General features: G+C 55.3%; 2 protein-coding genes across 5 annotated transcripts in view; one reads left to right on the forward strand and one right to left on the reverse strand.

The window, feature by feature from the left end:
• The first annotated feature begins 1,987 nt into the window (after window positions 1-1,987).
• On the forward strand, window positions 1,988-7,197 carry CHRNA10 (cholinergic receptor nicotinic alpha 10 subunit). Its single transcript, XM_040257692.1, has 5 exons — window positions 1,988-2,069; window positions 3,041-3,186; window positions 3,718-3,872; window positions 4,507-5,039; window positions 6,221-7,197. The coding sequence occupies exons 1-5, from the start codon at window positions 1,988-1,990 to the stop codon at window positions 6,676-6,678; spliced, it is 1,374 nt and encodes a 457-aa protein (XP_040113626.1). The 3' UTR covers window positions 6,679-7,197.
• Window positions 7,198-7,647: 450 nt separating this feature from the next.
• The window catches only part of ART1 (ADP-ribosyltransferase 1), a 24,967-nt gene continuing 20,367 nt past the window's right edge, over window positions 7,648-12,247 (reverse strand). For 3 of the 4 annotated variants that reach the window (XM_040258700.1, XM_040258703.1, XM_040258699.1), the window contains exons 2-5: window positions 11,776-11,887; window positions 10,539-11,316; window positions 9,562-9,603; window positions 7,648-8,107 (exon numbers count right to left, since the gene is read on the reverse strand). In XM_040258700.1, coding sequence (XP_040114634.1) covers window positions 8,010-8,107; window positions 9,562-9,603; window positions 10,539-11,316; window positions 11,776-11,838 — 981 coding nt within the window. In that variant the 5' untranslated portion in view covers window positions 11,839-11,887 and the 3' untranslated portion in view covers window positions 7,648-8,009. Of the gene's footprint in view, window positions 8,108-9,561; window positions 9,604-10,538; window positions 11,317-11,775; window positions 11,888-12,174 lie in introns of all 4 variants that reach the window. The other variant, XM_040258702.1, reaches the window with a different exon arrangement.

Raw genomic sequence — 12,247 nt, forward strand, 5'->3', positions numbered from 1 at the left:
TGTGTTCTTGTGTTGTTTTTAAAGTTTTTGCTCATTTTAAAATTTGATATGGTTTATTATTGTTCAGTTTTGAGAAATTTTTATAGGTTCTGGATTCAAGTCCTTTAGACTATGTGATTTGTAAATATTTTCTTCCAATCTCTAGCTTGTCTTTTCATTTTCTTAATAGTGTTACAACCCCTGCCTTTTAATTAGTCTATTTAGGCCATTTACTTTAATGTAAATATTGGTAAGTTGACTTTAAGTTTGTGAAGTGAAGGTCGTTCAGTCGTGTCCGACGCTTTGCGATCCCACGGACCCCACAGAATCCTCTAGGCCGGAATACTGGAGTGGGTAGCCAGCCTTTCCCTTCTCCAGGGGATCTTCCCAACCCAGGGATCGAACCCAGGTCTCCTGCGTTGCAGGAGGATTCTTTACCAGCAGAGCCACAAGGAAAGCCCAGGAATACTAGAGTGGGTAGCCTATACCTTCTCCAGGCTGATCTTTCCCAGGAATCGAACTGGGGTCTCCTGCATTGCAGGTGGATTCTTAACCAACTGAGCTCTCAGGAAAGCCGACTTTAACACTTTATTATTTGTTTTCTGTTTGTTTCCTGATTTTGATTCCTCTCTTTCTCCTCTCATCTCTCATTTCTTTAGTGCTGGGTCTCCCCCATGCTTTCTAGTTTCTCTTTCTGAGACTCCAATTAAATATATATTTAACACATTCTTTCAGATTCTTTCCTGTTTCCTAAACTCATTTTCTTTTTGTCTCCCTGTGTTGTATTTTGGTAATTTCTTCAACTGTCTCTGAATTCATTACTTGCCTCTTCATCTGTGTCTAATATATTAATTTTAATAAATTAATAGAAATTAAATTAATTAAGTGTATATTTAATTGGAGTCTCAGAAAGAGAAACTAGAAAGAATGGGGAGAGAAATCTACCTGCTCATTCTTGAATACTGCTCATTCTTGATGGTCCACTTGCTCTTTCATTTTTCAATCCTCATTTCTTAAATCATATTACACATACTTCTGTGTTATTTTTAAAGTCACTCAGTGGTGCCTGACTTTGTGACCTCATGGACTGTAGCCCACCAGTCTCCTCTGTCCATGAGATTTGATCCCTGGCAGGGAATTAGATTTGACATGCCACAACTAAGAAAGATCTTGCATGCCTCAACTAAGACTTGGGTGCACCCAGATAAATAAGTAAATTAAAAAAAAAAAAAGAACTCAGCAAAGATGACAGAGTTGTACGGACAGTTGCCATCCACAGGCCCTGTCCCCTCACACCTCTAAGGCCCAGTCTCCTGCAGATTCTGACCCTGGAATCTCCAATCCCCCAAGCTGGGCCTGAGCTAAGCCTGAGTGCTACCTTACAGAATTTGAATAATTCAGGTCCCAGTGACCTGAGGTGTCAGTTTCAGTTGCTCTGTTCCCATGGACACAGGTGTCCCAACTCTGTAATTAGCTAATGGAAGGAAAAGGGGGCCAGGCCTGCTGTCCTGTGCCTCGGAGGGACAGAGTCCTGGCCCCCGGTACTGCTGAGAACGCACCAGGCTCACCCAGCGTCAGGTGAGGGCAAGGCCTTAAGGAAGTCCAAGGGGCTGAAATAGAGGTAGGAGAAAAGAAGAGAAAGTGGAAAGAGGAAGACCAGGGTCAGGGCGGCAGAGACCAAGAAAGAGTTACAGAGGGACGGAGAGCAAGACATAGACGGTTTAGGGGGCAGAGAACAGGGCAGAGGCCAGGAGAGGCAAAGACCAGCAGAGAAGGAGAAACAGTAGACGCCAAGGCCTAAGTACTTAAATTCCAGGGCCGGTACAATAGGAGGGTGAGGTAGCTGGAAGAGCCGCAGGGCTCCCTGGAGGTTAACAGAGATCCCAGTCTTCCTTCTGACTTCCGGGGATTGTCCACGCCACGCTTGCCAGCAGGGCCTGGCGCTGCCACAGGTCAAGCCAGGAGGCTCACTCCCGAGATCTGCCCCTCCTCTGGCTGTGGCAAGGCCATGGGCCCCGGGAGCCACCACGCCAGCCTCGGCCTCTCCGTCTCCAGCCTGGGCCTTCTGCTCCTGCTCCCACTCCTTCCAGGTATGAAGCCCAGTAGACCAGTCCTGGCTTCTCTGGGCATTGCTGTTCTTCCCATCCTCCCCAGATCTCTCTCCACATGCTTTCTCTTCATTCCTGAGCTGGGAAAAAGCTCCATTTGGCGAGTTTGGAAGGGTGGGAGCTGAAGAGGATAAGATGGGGCTTGCCTAGCTGGGGTGGGAGTAGTTGAGGGGGGCGCTCCCAGGAATAGGGAGGGAAAAGCCAGGCAGACCAGATCGTGAAGGATGAGTTGGGGCTTTATCTAGCAGGCCTGGGGAGCCATGGCTCAGACAATAAACAATCTGCCCGCAATGCAAGAGACCCAGGTTCCAGCCCTGGGCTGGGAAGACAGATCCCCTGGAGAAGGGAATGGCAACCCATTCCAGTATTCTTGCCTGGAGAATCCCATGGACAGAGGAGCCTGGCAGGATAAAAAGTTCACAGGGTCACAAAGAGTTGGAAACGACTGAGCAACTAACACTTTCACTTTCTTACAAGCAGCTACTGATCTAGCTGAATCTGTCTCTTTAAAAGCTTGATATCTCAGGAGCTTCCCTGGTGGTCCAGTGGTTAAGACAGCGCTTCCAATGCAGGGGCCATGGGTTCGATCGCTGGTCGAACATCCCCCCATGCTATGTGGCGCCTGGGACTCTTGTGGTCTAATGGGGCCCCTCCAGCATCTGTGGCCGGGCAAGCAGAATCCAGGTCCTTAGGAAGGGGCAGGTGGAGAAGAAACCCATCAGCCTTGCTTCAGAAGACAGTAACTATTCACACTACAGCCTCACTGCATCTGTCCCCGGAGGCAGGCAGGGAAGAACTAGAGACGGAGAGCAGGGACAGTTAGACAGCTGTGAGACAGAGCAGGCACTGACAGGGCCTCAGTCTTGCAGAGAGTAAGCCGCAGGGTGTGAGGGTGTGAGGCGAGGCCCCTGCTCCGGGGCCTCTGTGGACTCCCCTTCTTACTGGTCCTCCAGAGTGCTTGGGAGCCGAGGGCAGGCTGGCACACAAGCTGTTCCGAGACCTCTTTGCCAACTACACAAGTGCCCTGAGACCTGTGGCAGACACAGACCAGGCCCTGAATGTAACCCTGGAGGTGACACTGTCCCAGATCATCAATATGGTGCGTTGCTCTACAACCACAGAGTGTGCTGGAAGGGTTGGGGAGGAAGGAATGGGAAAGGAATGGGGGACGAGGAACTTCCCAGCGGTTCAGTGGTTAAAACTCCAAGCTTCCATTGCAGAAGAACATGGATTCTGTCTCTGGTCACAAAACTAAGATCCTGCATGCTGTGTGGTGAGGTTAAAAAAAAAAAAAGGAATGGGGGATGGGAGACTAGGATTGCTCTCCAAACAATTCTTTCCTGGAAACATTAATATAACAGCTACCAAGTGTTGGCTATTAACCATTGGGTATCCACAATGTGCCCAATACTTGCACACTCGAGTTCCTGACTAGCATGTAACTGCTGATGAAACTCAGCCCAAAGGAGAAGGGCCTGCCAAGGTCACGCAGCAAGACTGGGTGGGGACTGGACTGTGGGCCAGTCAGGTCTGGGGGTGCTGACCAGAGCGCTGCAGTTGAGTGTGCACACAAGGCAGGGTATGCGCAGACATGTGTCCACACCTATGCCTGCCCTCTGCCCCCAATCAGGATGAGCGGAATCAGGTGCTGACCCTGTACCTGTGGATCCGACAGGAGTGGACAGACGCCTACCTACGATGGGACCCTGACACCTATGGTGGTCTGGATGCCATCCGCATCCCCAGCAGTCTCGTGTGGAGGCCGGACATCGTACTCTATAACAAGTACTGCCTGCCTGGGTCCCTCCCCTCCACCCAAGAGATGCCCTTGGCTCTGAGGATGCGCTTATTTCCCCATCCCCCACACCAAACCTGACTCTAGGGTGCCCAGTAAGCTTTGCCCTGGGAGCCTTTGAAACTGCCAGGAAGGTGTCAGCAGTGGTGGCTGTGTGGTGCAGTAGGGCTTCCTGACACCACAGCTCATGGCTACGACCTACTGGAGGGACCTCACAGTCCCTTGATAGCTCCCCCAAGCCAACCCAGGCTGAATGTCTCCCAGGAACCCTGTGTGGTTCAGGACTAGTTCTATATCCCTTGCAGCCAGGGTTCTGGGGTAAACGTCCCTCTTTATGTCACATTTCACCCGTCCGGGCCTGAGTCTATACATTTTCCCCAGGGCCCCTCCAGGCGCTTTGCAGATGGCACCCAAGAAAAGTTACCGTGCACCCCACGTCCCCTTTAGGGCTAGACCTGTCTCCTTCTGGGCCCTGCAGGCCCTGGCCCCATTAGGCCTCCAAAGACACAGAGGACCCTCTGTGAGTGCCCCACAGGGTTGGAGTCGCACCCCCTCCAAGGGTCAGCCCCGACATCCAACCCCGCGGCGCCTCAGGGAGCTCCCACCCCCAACCCCTGCCCGCAGGGCGGACGCGCAGGCCCCGGCCTCGGCCAGCACCAACGTGGTCCTGCGGCACGACGGCGCTGTGCGCTGGGACGCACCGGCCATCACGCGCAGCTCCTGCCGCGTGGACGTGTCGGCCTTCCCGTTCGACGCGCAGCGCTGCGGCCTCACCTTCGGCTCGTGGACACACGGCGGACACCAGCTGGACGTTCGGCCGCGCGGCGCCGCCGCCAGCCTGGCCGACTTCGTGGAGAACGTGGAGTGGCGCGTGCTGGGCATGCCAGCCCGGCGGCGCGTGCTCACCTATGGCTGCTGCTCCGAGCCCTACCCGGACGTGACCTTCACACTGCTGCTGCGCCGCCGCGCCGCCGCCTACGTGTGCAACCTGCTGCTGCCCTGCGTGCTCATCTCGCTGCTGGCGCCGCTCGCCTTCCACCTGCCCGCGGACTCGGGCGAGAAGGTGTCCCTGGGCGTCACCGTGCTGCTGGCGCTCACCGTCTTCCAGCTGATCCTGGCCGAGAGCATGCCACCGGCAGAGAGCGTGCCGCTCATCGGTGGGCTTGGAGGGCCCCAGGGTGGCCAGGGAGGGGCTGGCGGGGAGGTTGACTCCCACCCCGGGGGCTGGCGCATGAGGCCCTCCGCAGGTGCTGGGGCCGTAGCCAGACAGGCCTGGATCAACCCAGGGGCCCTGCTGAGCATCTCTGTGGCCCGGCCTCATTCTGAGATGGAGGGGGAAGAGATAGGCCCCTTCCAGCGAAAATAGCCCTCCCCTCACTTGTAGGGGCGGAGGAAGGAGTTGGTCTTGTTTGGTTTTTAAATTTTATTTATTTATGTCTGTGCTGGGTCTTCACTGGTGCATGAGGGCTTTCTCTAGTTGTGGAGAGTGTGGGCCCCTCTTTGTTGCGGGCCCTAGAGCATGAAGATTTCAGTAGTTGTGGCACACGGGCTTAGTGGCTCTGCAGAATGTGGAATCTTCCTGGACCAGGGATGGAACCCCTGTCCTCTTCATTGGCGGGTGGATTCTTATCCACTTGTGCCACCTGGGAAGTCCAGGAGTTGGTCTTTACTCAAAGACTTGTTGGAGGATGATCCACATTCCCCAGTATTAGAATAATAGGCAAAACGTCTTAAGTACTCACTGCACCCAGGCATTCTCTGGAACGCTTGACATTTATTAACTCAGGGGAGCAGCACCACAGACCTGTGTGCATGCGTGCTAAGTCACTTCGGTCGTGTCCGACTCTGTGTGACTGTAGCCTGCCAGACTCCTCTCTCCATGAGATTGTCCAGGCAAGAATACTGGAGTGGGTTGCCATGCCATCCTCCTGGAAATCTTCCCAACCTAGGATCGAACTGGAGTCTCTTATGTCTCCAGCATTGGCAGGGGGTTCTTTACCACTAGCGCTACCTGGGATTCCACCAGGAAGGTTCCATTGTAATTTGCCCAGGTCATGGTGGTTCTGTTTAAGAGTGTGACTTTCAGGGGACTGTGGGTGAGTCGAGGCTTTAGCAGTGAAGGCATCAGCCAGGGAGCAGGAAGCTTCTGAGAACCAGATGTGGGGATGTGGGAGGGGAGATGTTGGCCCTTACCTCCTTCCCACTTTCTTCCATTTTGCTTTGAGGGTCCTGAGAGCCTGATCGGGGATGAGCTCATTCCTCTTCGTGTTCAGCAGCTGGGGAGCTCTGGCGCCTGAGCTCTTGTCTGGGGCCTCAGTTCCGTTTCTCTCTTTTGCAGGAAAGTACTACATGGCCACCATGATCATGGTCACCTTCTCCACGGCGCTCACCATCCTGATCATGAACCTGCATTACTGCGGTCCCAGTGCCCGCCCCGTGCCAGCCTGGGCTCGGGCCCTCCTGCTCGGACGCCTGGCCCGGGGCCTGTGTGTGCGGGAACGAGGGGAGCCCTGTGGGCAGTCTAGACCACCTGAGTCATCCCCCAGTCCCCAGCCTCCTGACAGAGGCACTGGCGTCCCAGTAGGTCCCTGCCATGAGCCCCGGTGTCTGTGCCGTCAGGAAGCCCTACTGCGTCACGTGGCCACCATCGCCAACGCCTTCCACAGCCACCGGGCTGCCCAGCGCCGCCATGAGGACTGGAAGCGCCTGGCCCGGGTCATGGACCGTTTCTTCCTGGGCATCTTCTTCTCCATGGCTCTGGTCATGAGCCTTCTGGTGCTGGTGCAGGCCCTGTGAGTCCCGGGGGTCTGCTGCAGCCACAGCACCTCCAGATGGGGATGGATCAGCCAGGCCAGGTGGTAGTCGACCCTCGGGCCACCCAGCGTCTCTCCACTGGGCCTAGGAGCCTGGGACATCCTCTCTTCAGCACTATTCACTTCACGGACCAGGAATAGTCATCGTCTCCTCTATACTCTAACCTCTAAGGGAAATCAGAGTTTGCTGCTCCCCTGATTCCTGCAGAGGAGGAACTCTGAGAAGGGTCAAGATTGAAGTGCAGTTTGGGAGGGACAGAACTGGACTTCGGTGCTGAGTTTAGGCACTTTCAGCGGGGAGCGTGCAGGCATGACACCACTGCCCCATTTCCTGTCTTCTCTTCCTTCCTCTGTGGCTGCTGTTAGAGAGACTTGGTCGAGGCTGACCCTGTCTAGGGGCTCAGAGAAGGTGACTGGGGATTCAGGGTTCCTGGTCCACTTTCCACAGCAGGAGTCTACAAAAGGACTTGGACCCAAAGCTCCAACTCATAATAAAGTAATGTGTGCCTCGCATCTCCTCTGTAACCTGTCTTACCCTTAGGCTCTTGGAGGTGCAAGTTGGGAATCCAGCCTCTTAGGGACCTGAGGACCCATGAATCGGAGTGGAAATTACCTCTTTGCTGATAAGAAAATGATTGGCACTTGATTGAGATCCCTAAAGGTCTCTCTGCTGTTTCCCTGCTCTGTGCTCTCTGGATTTAGGTCCAGTCCATCCGTGTTCTCACTGTGTGAGCGTCACACGGTGACATCCAGAGAGCTTGACGGTGCCCGAGGTAGGGCAAGACAAAGACCAGCCATTCACAAGGTGTGTGTTCCTTCCTGACTCCCATGTGTTTTCTGGTACCTCCTGTGTACCTTCTGACGCAGTCCCTGCCTTCAGAAGCTCCTAGTTGGAGATGGGAGACCAGCGGCAGTGCCCCTAACCTAGCAAGGAGGAGAGGTCAGCGAGGGCTTCCTGGAAGAGTGAAGAGCTGCCCAGGTGCAGGCATTTGAGTAACATCAGTGAAGACACGGCCAAGTACTTTTCTCCCCAATCACCATGCCTCCGAACTACTATAACCTATCTCCAGGTGAGTGATTACCTGTCCTGTGGTCCCCCACCGCTCTTCAGCATCTGACTCCTAGACCCCTGAGAGAGGCTCAGTCCCCACATTTTCTTCTTCCTGCTATCAGGCCCAGCAGCCGTCAGAGAAGGTCCCTGAGTTTCCTGCAGATGGAGTTACCCCAGATCTTGGCCACACTCAGAGCGTGCGTGTGGCTGACATCCTCATGTTGGGCAGAGGCTACAGGCAGAGCTGTTCAGTGGCTGATGGATTAGAGGAGGCCTGGACTCTCTGGAAAGACTTCCCCAACAAAGAACCAGAGCAGCAGTAGAAGGGACCAGACTGCAGAAACAGGGCTCTGACCCACGGCTGCAGGGAAAACAGAGGCAGAGAGATTCAGGGACAAAGTGAGGAAGAATTTTGGGAGAAAGGTAGACAGAGATGAAGAGGTAAGGAGAGTCCCAGTTCCCTTTCCAGAGGTCATTAAGTTTATGCCCCAGCCGCCTGTTGACACAACTGAGGCACTGCAGGGTGGGATGAAGTGGGGTAGAGACCTGAGTGAAATCTGGTGATGCTGATCTTTGCTCCTCTGCCCAGACTCTGGTGGGAGAGGCACTGGTGGAGAGGAGTTGGGGGTGGGGAGGGGAATCCTAAACTTTCTCAGTGCCTGAAATGACATTATCAGAACTCAAGCCGGGTTGGAAGCTGGAGACTTGGCTGGTCTTGACTCTGCCACAGATGACTCTGTCATCTGGAACAAGTCACTTCTGTCTCTGGGCCTCACTTGGTTATGTAACGTGGGCAGTATTTCCTGTCCCACCTCCTTCCAGTTGATTATTGTGCGGTAAGAATAACGTGAGGCGGGGGCCAGCCTGGTGTGGTGGTTCAGAGTTGGGCTCCAGGGCCAGGCTGTCTGGGCCCCATCCCTTGCTAGGTCTGTGTGTCGGGCCGCTTGCTTCATCTCTCTGTGCCTCTCTCATCCGTGGTACAGGGGTGATGACAGTATCTGCACCGTCGGGTCACAGTGAGGACTCATGTGCCCGGAACCCTGAGTGGTATTGTGTCATGGAGAAGGGTGGGAGCAAAGTGGAGGCTGAGGCTCCTTCCTGCCCACTGTTCTGAAAGCCTTGAGGGAGAAGGCAGGACCCCAGGGTGAGGAGCAGCTGTGATTTCTTCCCTGGGAATGGCCTGTTCCCACCTGGAGAGGTGATGTCTCTGGCAAGCCCTGGCCCAGCAAGTGTTCAAGAAAAGAGAAGAGTCGAGTCATGGCCAGAGAGAATCTGGGGACCATCTAGTCCAATATGCTTATGACACAGATAGGAAAACTGAGGTTCAGAGAGGAAAAGTTGGTCACAGAGTTGGGGCAGAGTCTGGGTTAAAGCCCAGGTCTCCAGCACCCATGACCTGACCTTGACCTTGGGAGGCGGTCTGAGGGAGTTCTGAGCACAGTTATAGACAGAGAGCTCCCCAGCGGAAGGAGGAGAAGGCCTGGGGAGGACTTTGTGGCCCTTCCCACTGTCACCTCAGTGCAGCCTGGAGCTCCCTGGGGTCTGCTCAGTGACCTCCTGTGAAGAGGGGGCCGACCCCAGGCCCGGGTGGAGGGGAGCAGGTGTGTCAGCTCACCCCCTATCACCCACATATACACCCTGTGGGAAAGGTTAGCAACCCCCACAGGTGTCTGCTTAAGAAAGTCTAATTTTTTTTTTTTAATTAAAAGAGGGTTGTTTTTCATTTAAAGGGGATGTTCACGCAGGAGAGGGGCCCAGACCCAGAGCAGTCAGCTCCTCTCTGAACAGAGTCCTGCCCATGCCTGCAGCCCTTACCTGAGTTATCCAGACGGCAGCGCTCAGACTTGCACTGCTTGTCTGCAGGAAGGAAACAGCAAAGAATCAAAGGCTCAATAGATCTCAGGACACAAAGGGACCCCAGAGAACCTCCCTGACTAGCTCTCGGAGAAACTGGTGCCTTTTCCCCTCATTCTGCTTCCTTACAGTGGGACCACCCTTGCCTGGGTTTGACTAGACCCACGAGCAGCAGGGCCAGGAAGGCCCAGCCCTCAAAGCCAGGGTGATCGGGGCTCTCCTTCTCCTCCCTTGGCCTGTAACTTTGCCTCCATGCCACACCCACCGCTCCTTCTCCCCTGCCTTGTCCCAGCCAAGGAGGGGCTAGTTTATGTTCTTTGTTCTTATGTTCTTATGTCCTTCCAGCAACACATGCGAGCTCATGATGCTGTCCAGGGTGGGGTCTGAAGCCACAATGGACCTACTCCCACTTGAGAAGTGGTTGGTGGATCCAGCCAACAGCCTGCCTGGCATCCCTCAACCAGGACCAGCAGCCCACAGCCCCTTCTGACTAAGGACCTGGACCCATCCTCACGATTACTCCTCTGCCTGGGTCCTGGGATGGTGGAGAGGAAAACACCCGAGAACCCAAACTGCCAGAACCCAAACTGGAACTTAGGGGGATGGCACCCAAATGCTGTCTCACCACCTCACTGTCACCTTGACCCAGTACACGCACAGCCCAGGGTTTCTGCTCAGTGAAAAAAACACAGTCCTCTTGGAAAACATGGTGGGGGCCCACACTCATTTCTGGCAACAGCTTCCATCTGGGAGAGAAGCCTGATCAAGTCTGTTTGGCCCTCATGTGGCCAAAAACACCTGTGCTGGTCAGAAAACCCTCTTCCGTCTCCCAGCAGGCAAGTGGCCAGCTCTGGCTTAGACTGTGTGTGTAGCCCCTGAAAATGGGACGGGGAAGCCCACGTTGTGCACAGGTGCTGGCTGGCACGTGCCCTGCTCACCTTTGATGTACTCGCAATTGTATGTGCTGCGCTTGCCCGCGGCCCGGAGGAAGATGCGGGAGGGGCCCTGGGCTGGCCTGCTGGCGTTGATCACCTGGAAGGTCTCAAAGGGAGGGATCAGCACTTCCTCCTCCCCAGGGAAGAAGGAGTAGCCCTTGATTGGGGCCCCAAGGCAGGTCCAGATGCCAAAGAAGGTGTCTTCCCCAAAGTGCTGGGCCGCAGCATTCTGCAGGGACGCAGAGGCAAAGCCCCCCAGCCTGACGGTGGCCCCAGGCCCCGCCGGCCGGAAGCGCAGGCCCTGCACCCCTCGGAACACCTGGTGGCACTGGGGTGGACGCTGGCCGCTGCTCAGCAGCTGCAGGGCTTCGGTCAGCAGGAAGTGGAGTGTCTTGAAGGAGAAGTGCTGGAGGTAGTGGGCCCGGGAGCGACCTGCCTCACGCACAGCCGCGTTGAATTCTTTGTGCAAGGGGCTGTTGGCCGTGTAAGCCAGGAGGGCCACCCCGTGCTCTTCTCGGAAGCCCAGGGGGGCACGCACACGGGTAGGGCTGACGCCCCACTTGGGCCCCCAGGCCTGGCGCTCCCGCCACTGGCTGCTTGCCTGCGCCCAGCCATCAGCGTACACTTTGTTGGCCTGGAACTCTGTGCGGTTGAGTTCCGGGAGAGCAGCCGCCATGGCTGCGGCACAGCCAGCATACTGGTCATCAAAGGAGGCCAGGGCCATGTCTAGGGGCATTTCTCGAGAGAGGAGGTCTCGTCGTATGATGGGGTGGCTCTGGGCCTGCGAGAGGGGGAGCAGCAAGGATTCAGAGGTTAGGCCCCAGGAGAACGGGAGCCCTGCTATCCAGCTCCCCTCCTCCACTGCGCTGAGAGAGACGAAGGGCCCCAAACACACTTGGAGGGGAAGTGAAGTGAAAGTCGCTCAGTCGTGTCCAGCTCTCTGCAACCCCATGGAGTATACAGTCCTTGGACTTCTCCAGGCCAGAACACTCGAGGGGGTAGCCTTTGCCTTCTCCAGGCGATCTTTCGAACCCAGGTCTCCCACATTGTAGGCAGATTGTTTACCAGCTGAGCCACAGGGGAAGCCTGGAGGGAACGGGGATTGGGAACTACCAGCAATAGGTGCCCTGAGACTGGGCTCCAGGGCTGTCTCCCCAGACTGAGCCATCCCCAAAGGAAGCATCCGGCAGGGTTCAGAAGCCAGCAGCGGGGGGATGGGGACAGCAGAGGATGACCGTACCTGAAGTGCTTCCATGAGGCCCATGGACACAAGCAGCAGAGACATCATGGCAGGGCTCTGCATGTTGGAGATGACCCTGCTCAAGTCACTCTCTGGGCCTCAGTTTCCTCACCTGGAAAAAGAGAGTCTGCACAGTTCAATAAGGACGAATTGGAACTTCCTGGTGGTCCAGTGGCTAAGGCTCCACTCTCCCAATGTAGGGGGCCCTGGCTTGATCCCTGGTCAGAGAACTAGATCCTACCTGCTGCAACTGAGAGTTCACGTGCTACAACTAAAAAGATCCCACGTGCCACAGTGAAGGTGGAGGACCCTGTGTGCCACGAGTAAGACCAGCGTGGCCTAAATACATAAAGAAACAAACGAAAAAACATGAATTGATACCTGGTCTGGGTCACTTACACTGCTTGGCACAGGGTCACAGCGTAGAAATGGAGGCTCAGAAGAGAGAGGACCCTTCTTGCTGGAAGGAACA

Source organism: Oryx dammah, unplaced genomic scaffold (assembly GCF_014754425.2).
Source record: "Oryx dammah isolate SB20612 unplaced genomic scaffold, SCBI_Odam_1.1 HiC_scaffold_17, whole genome shotgun sequence".
Lineage (NCBI taxonomy): Eukaryota > Metazoa > Chordata > Mammalia > Artiodactyla > Bovidae > Oryx > Oryx dammah.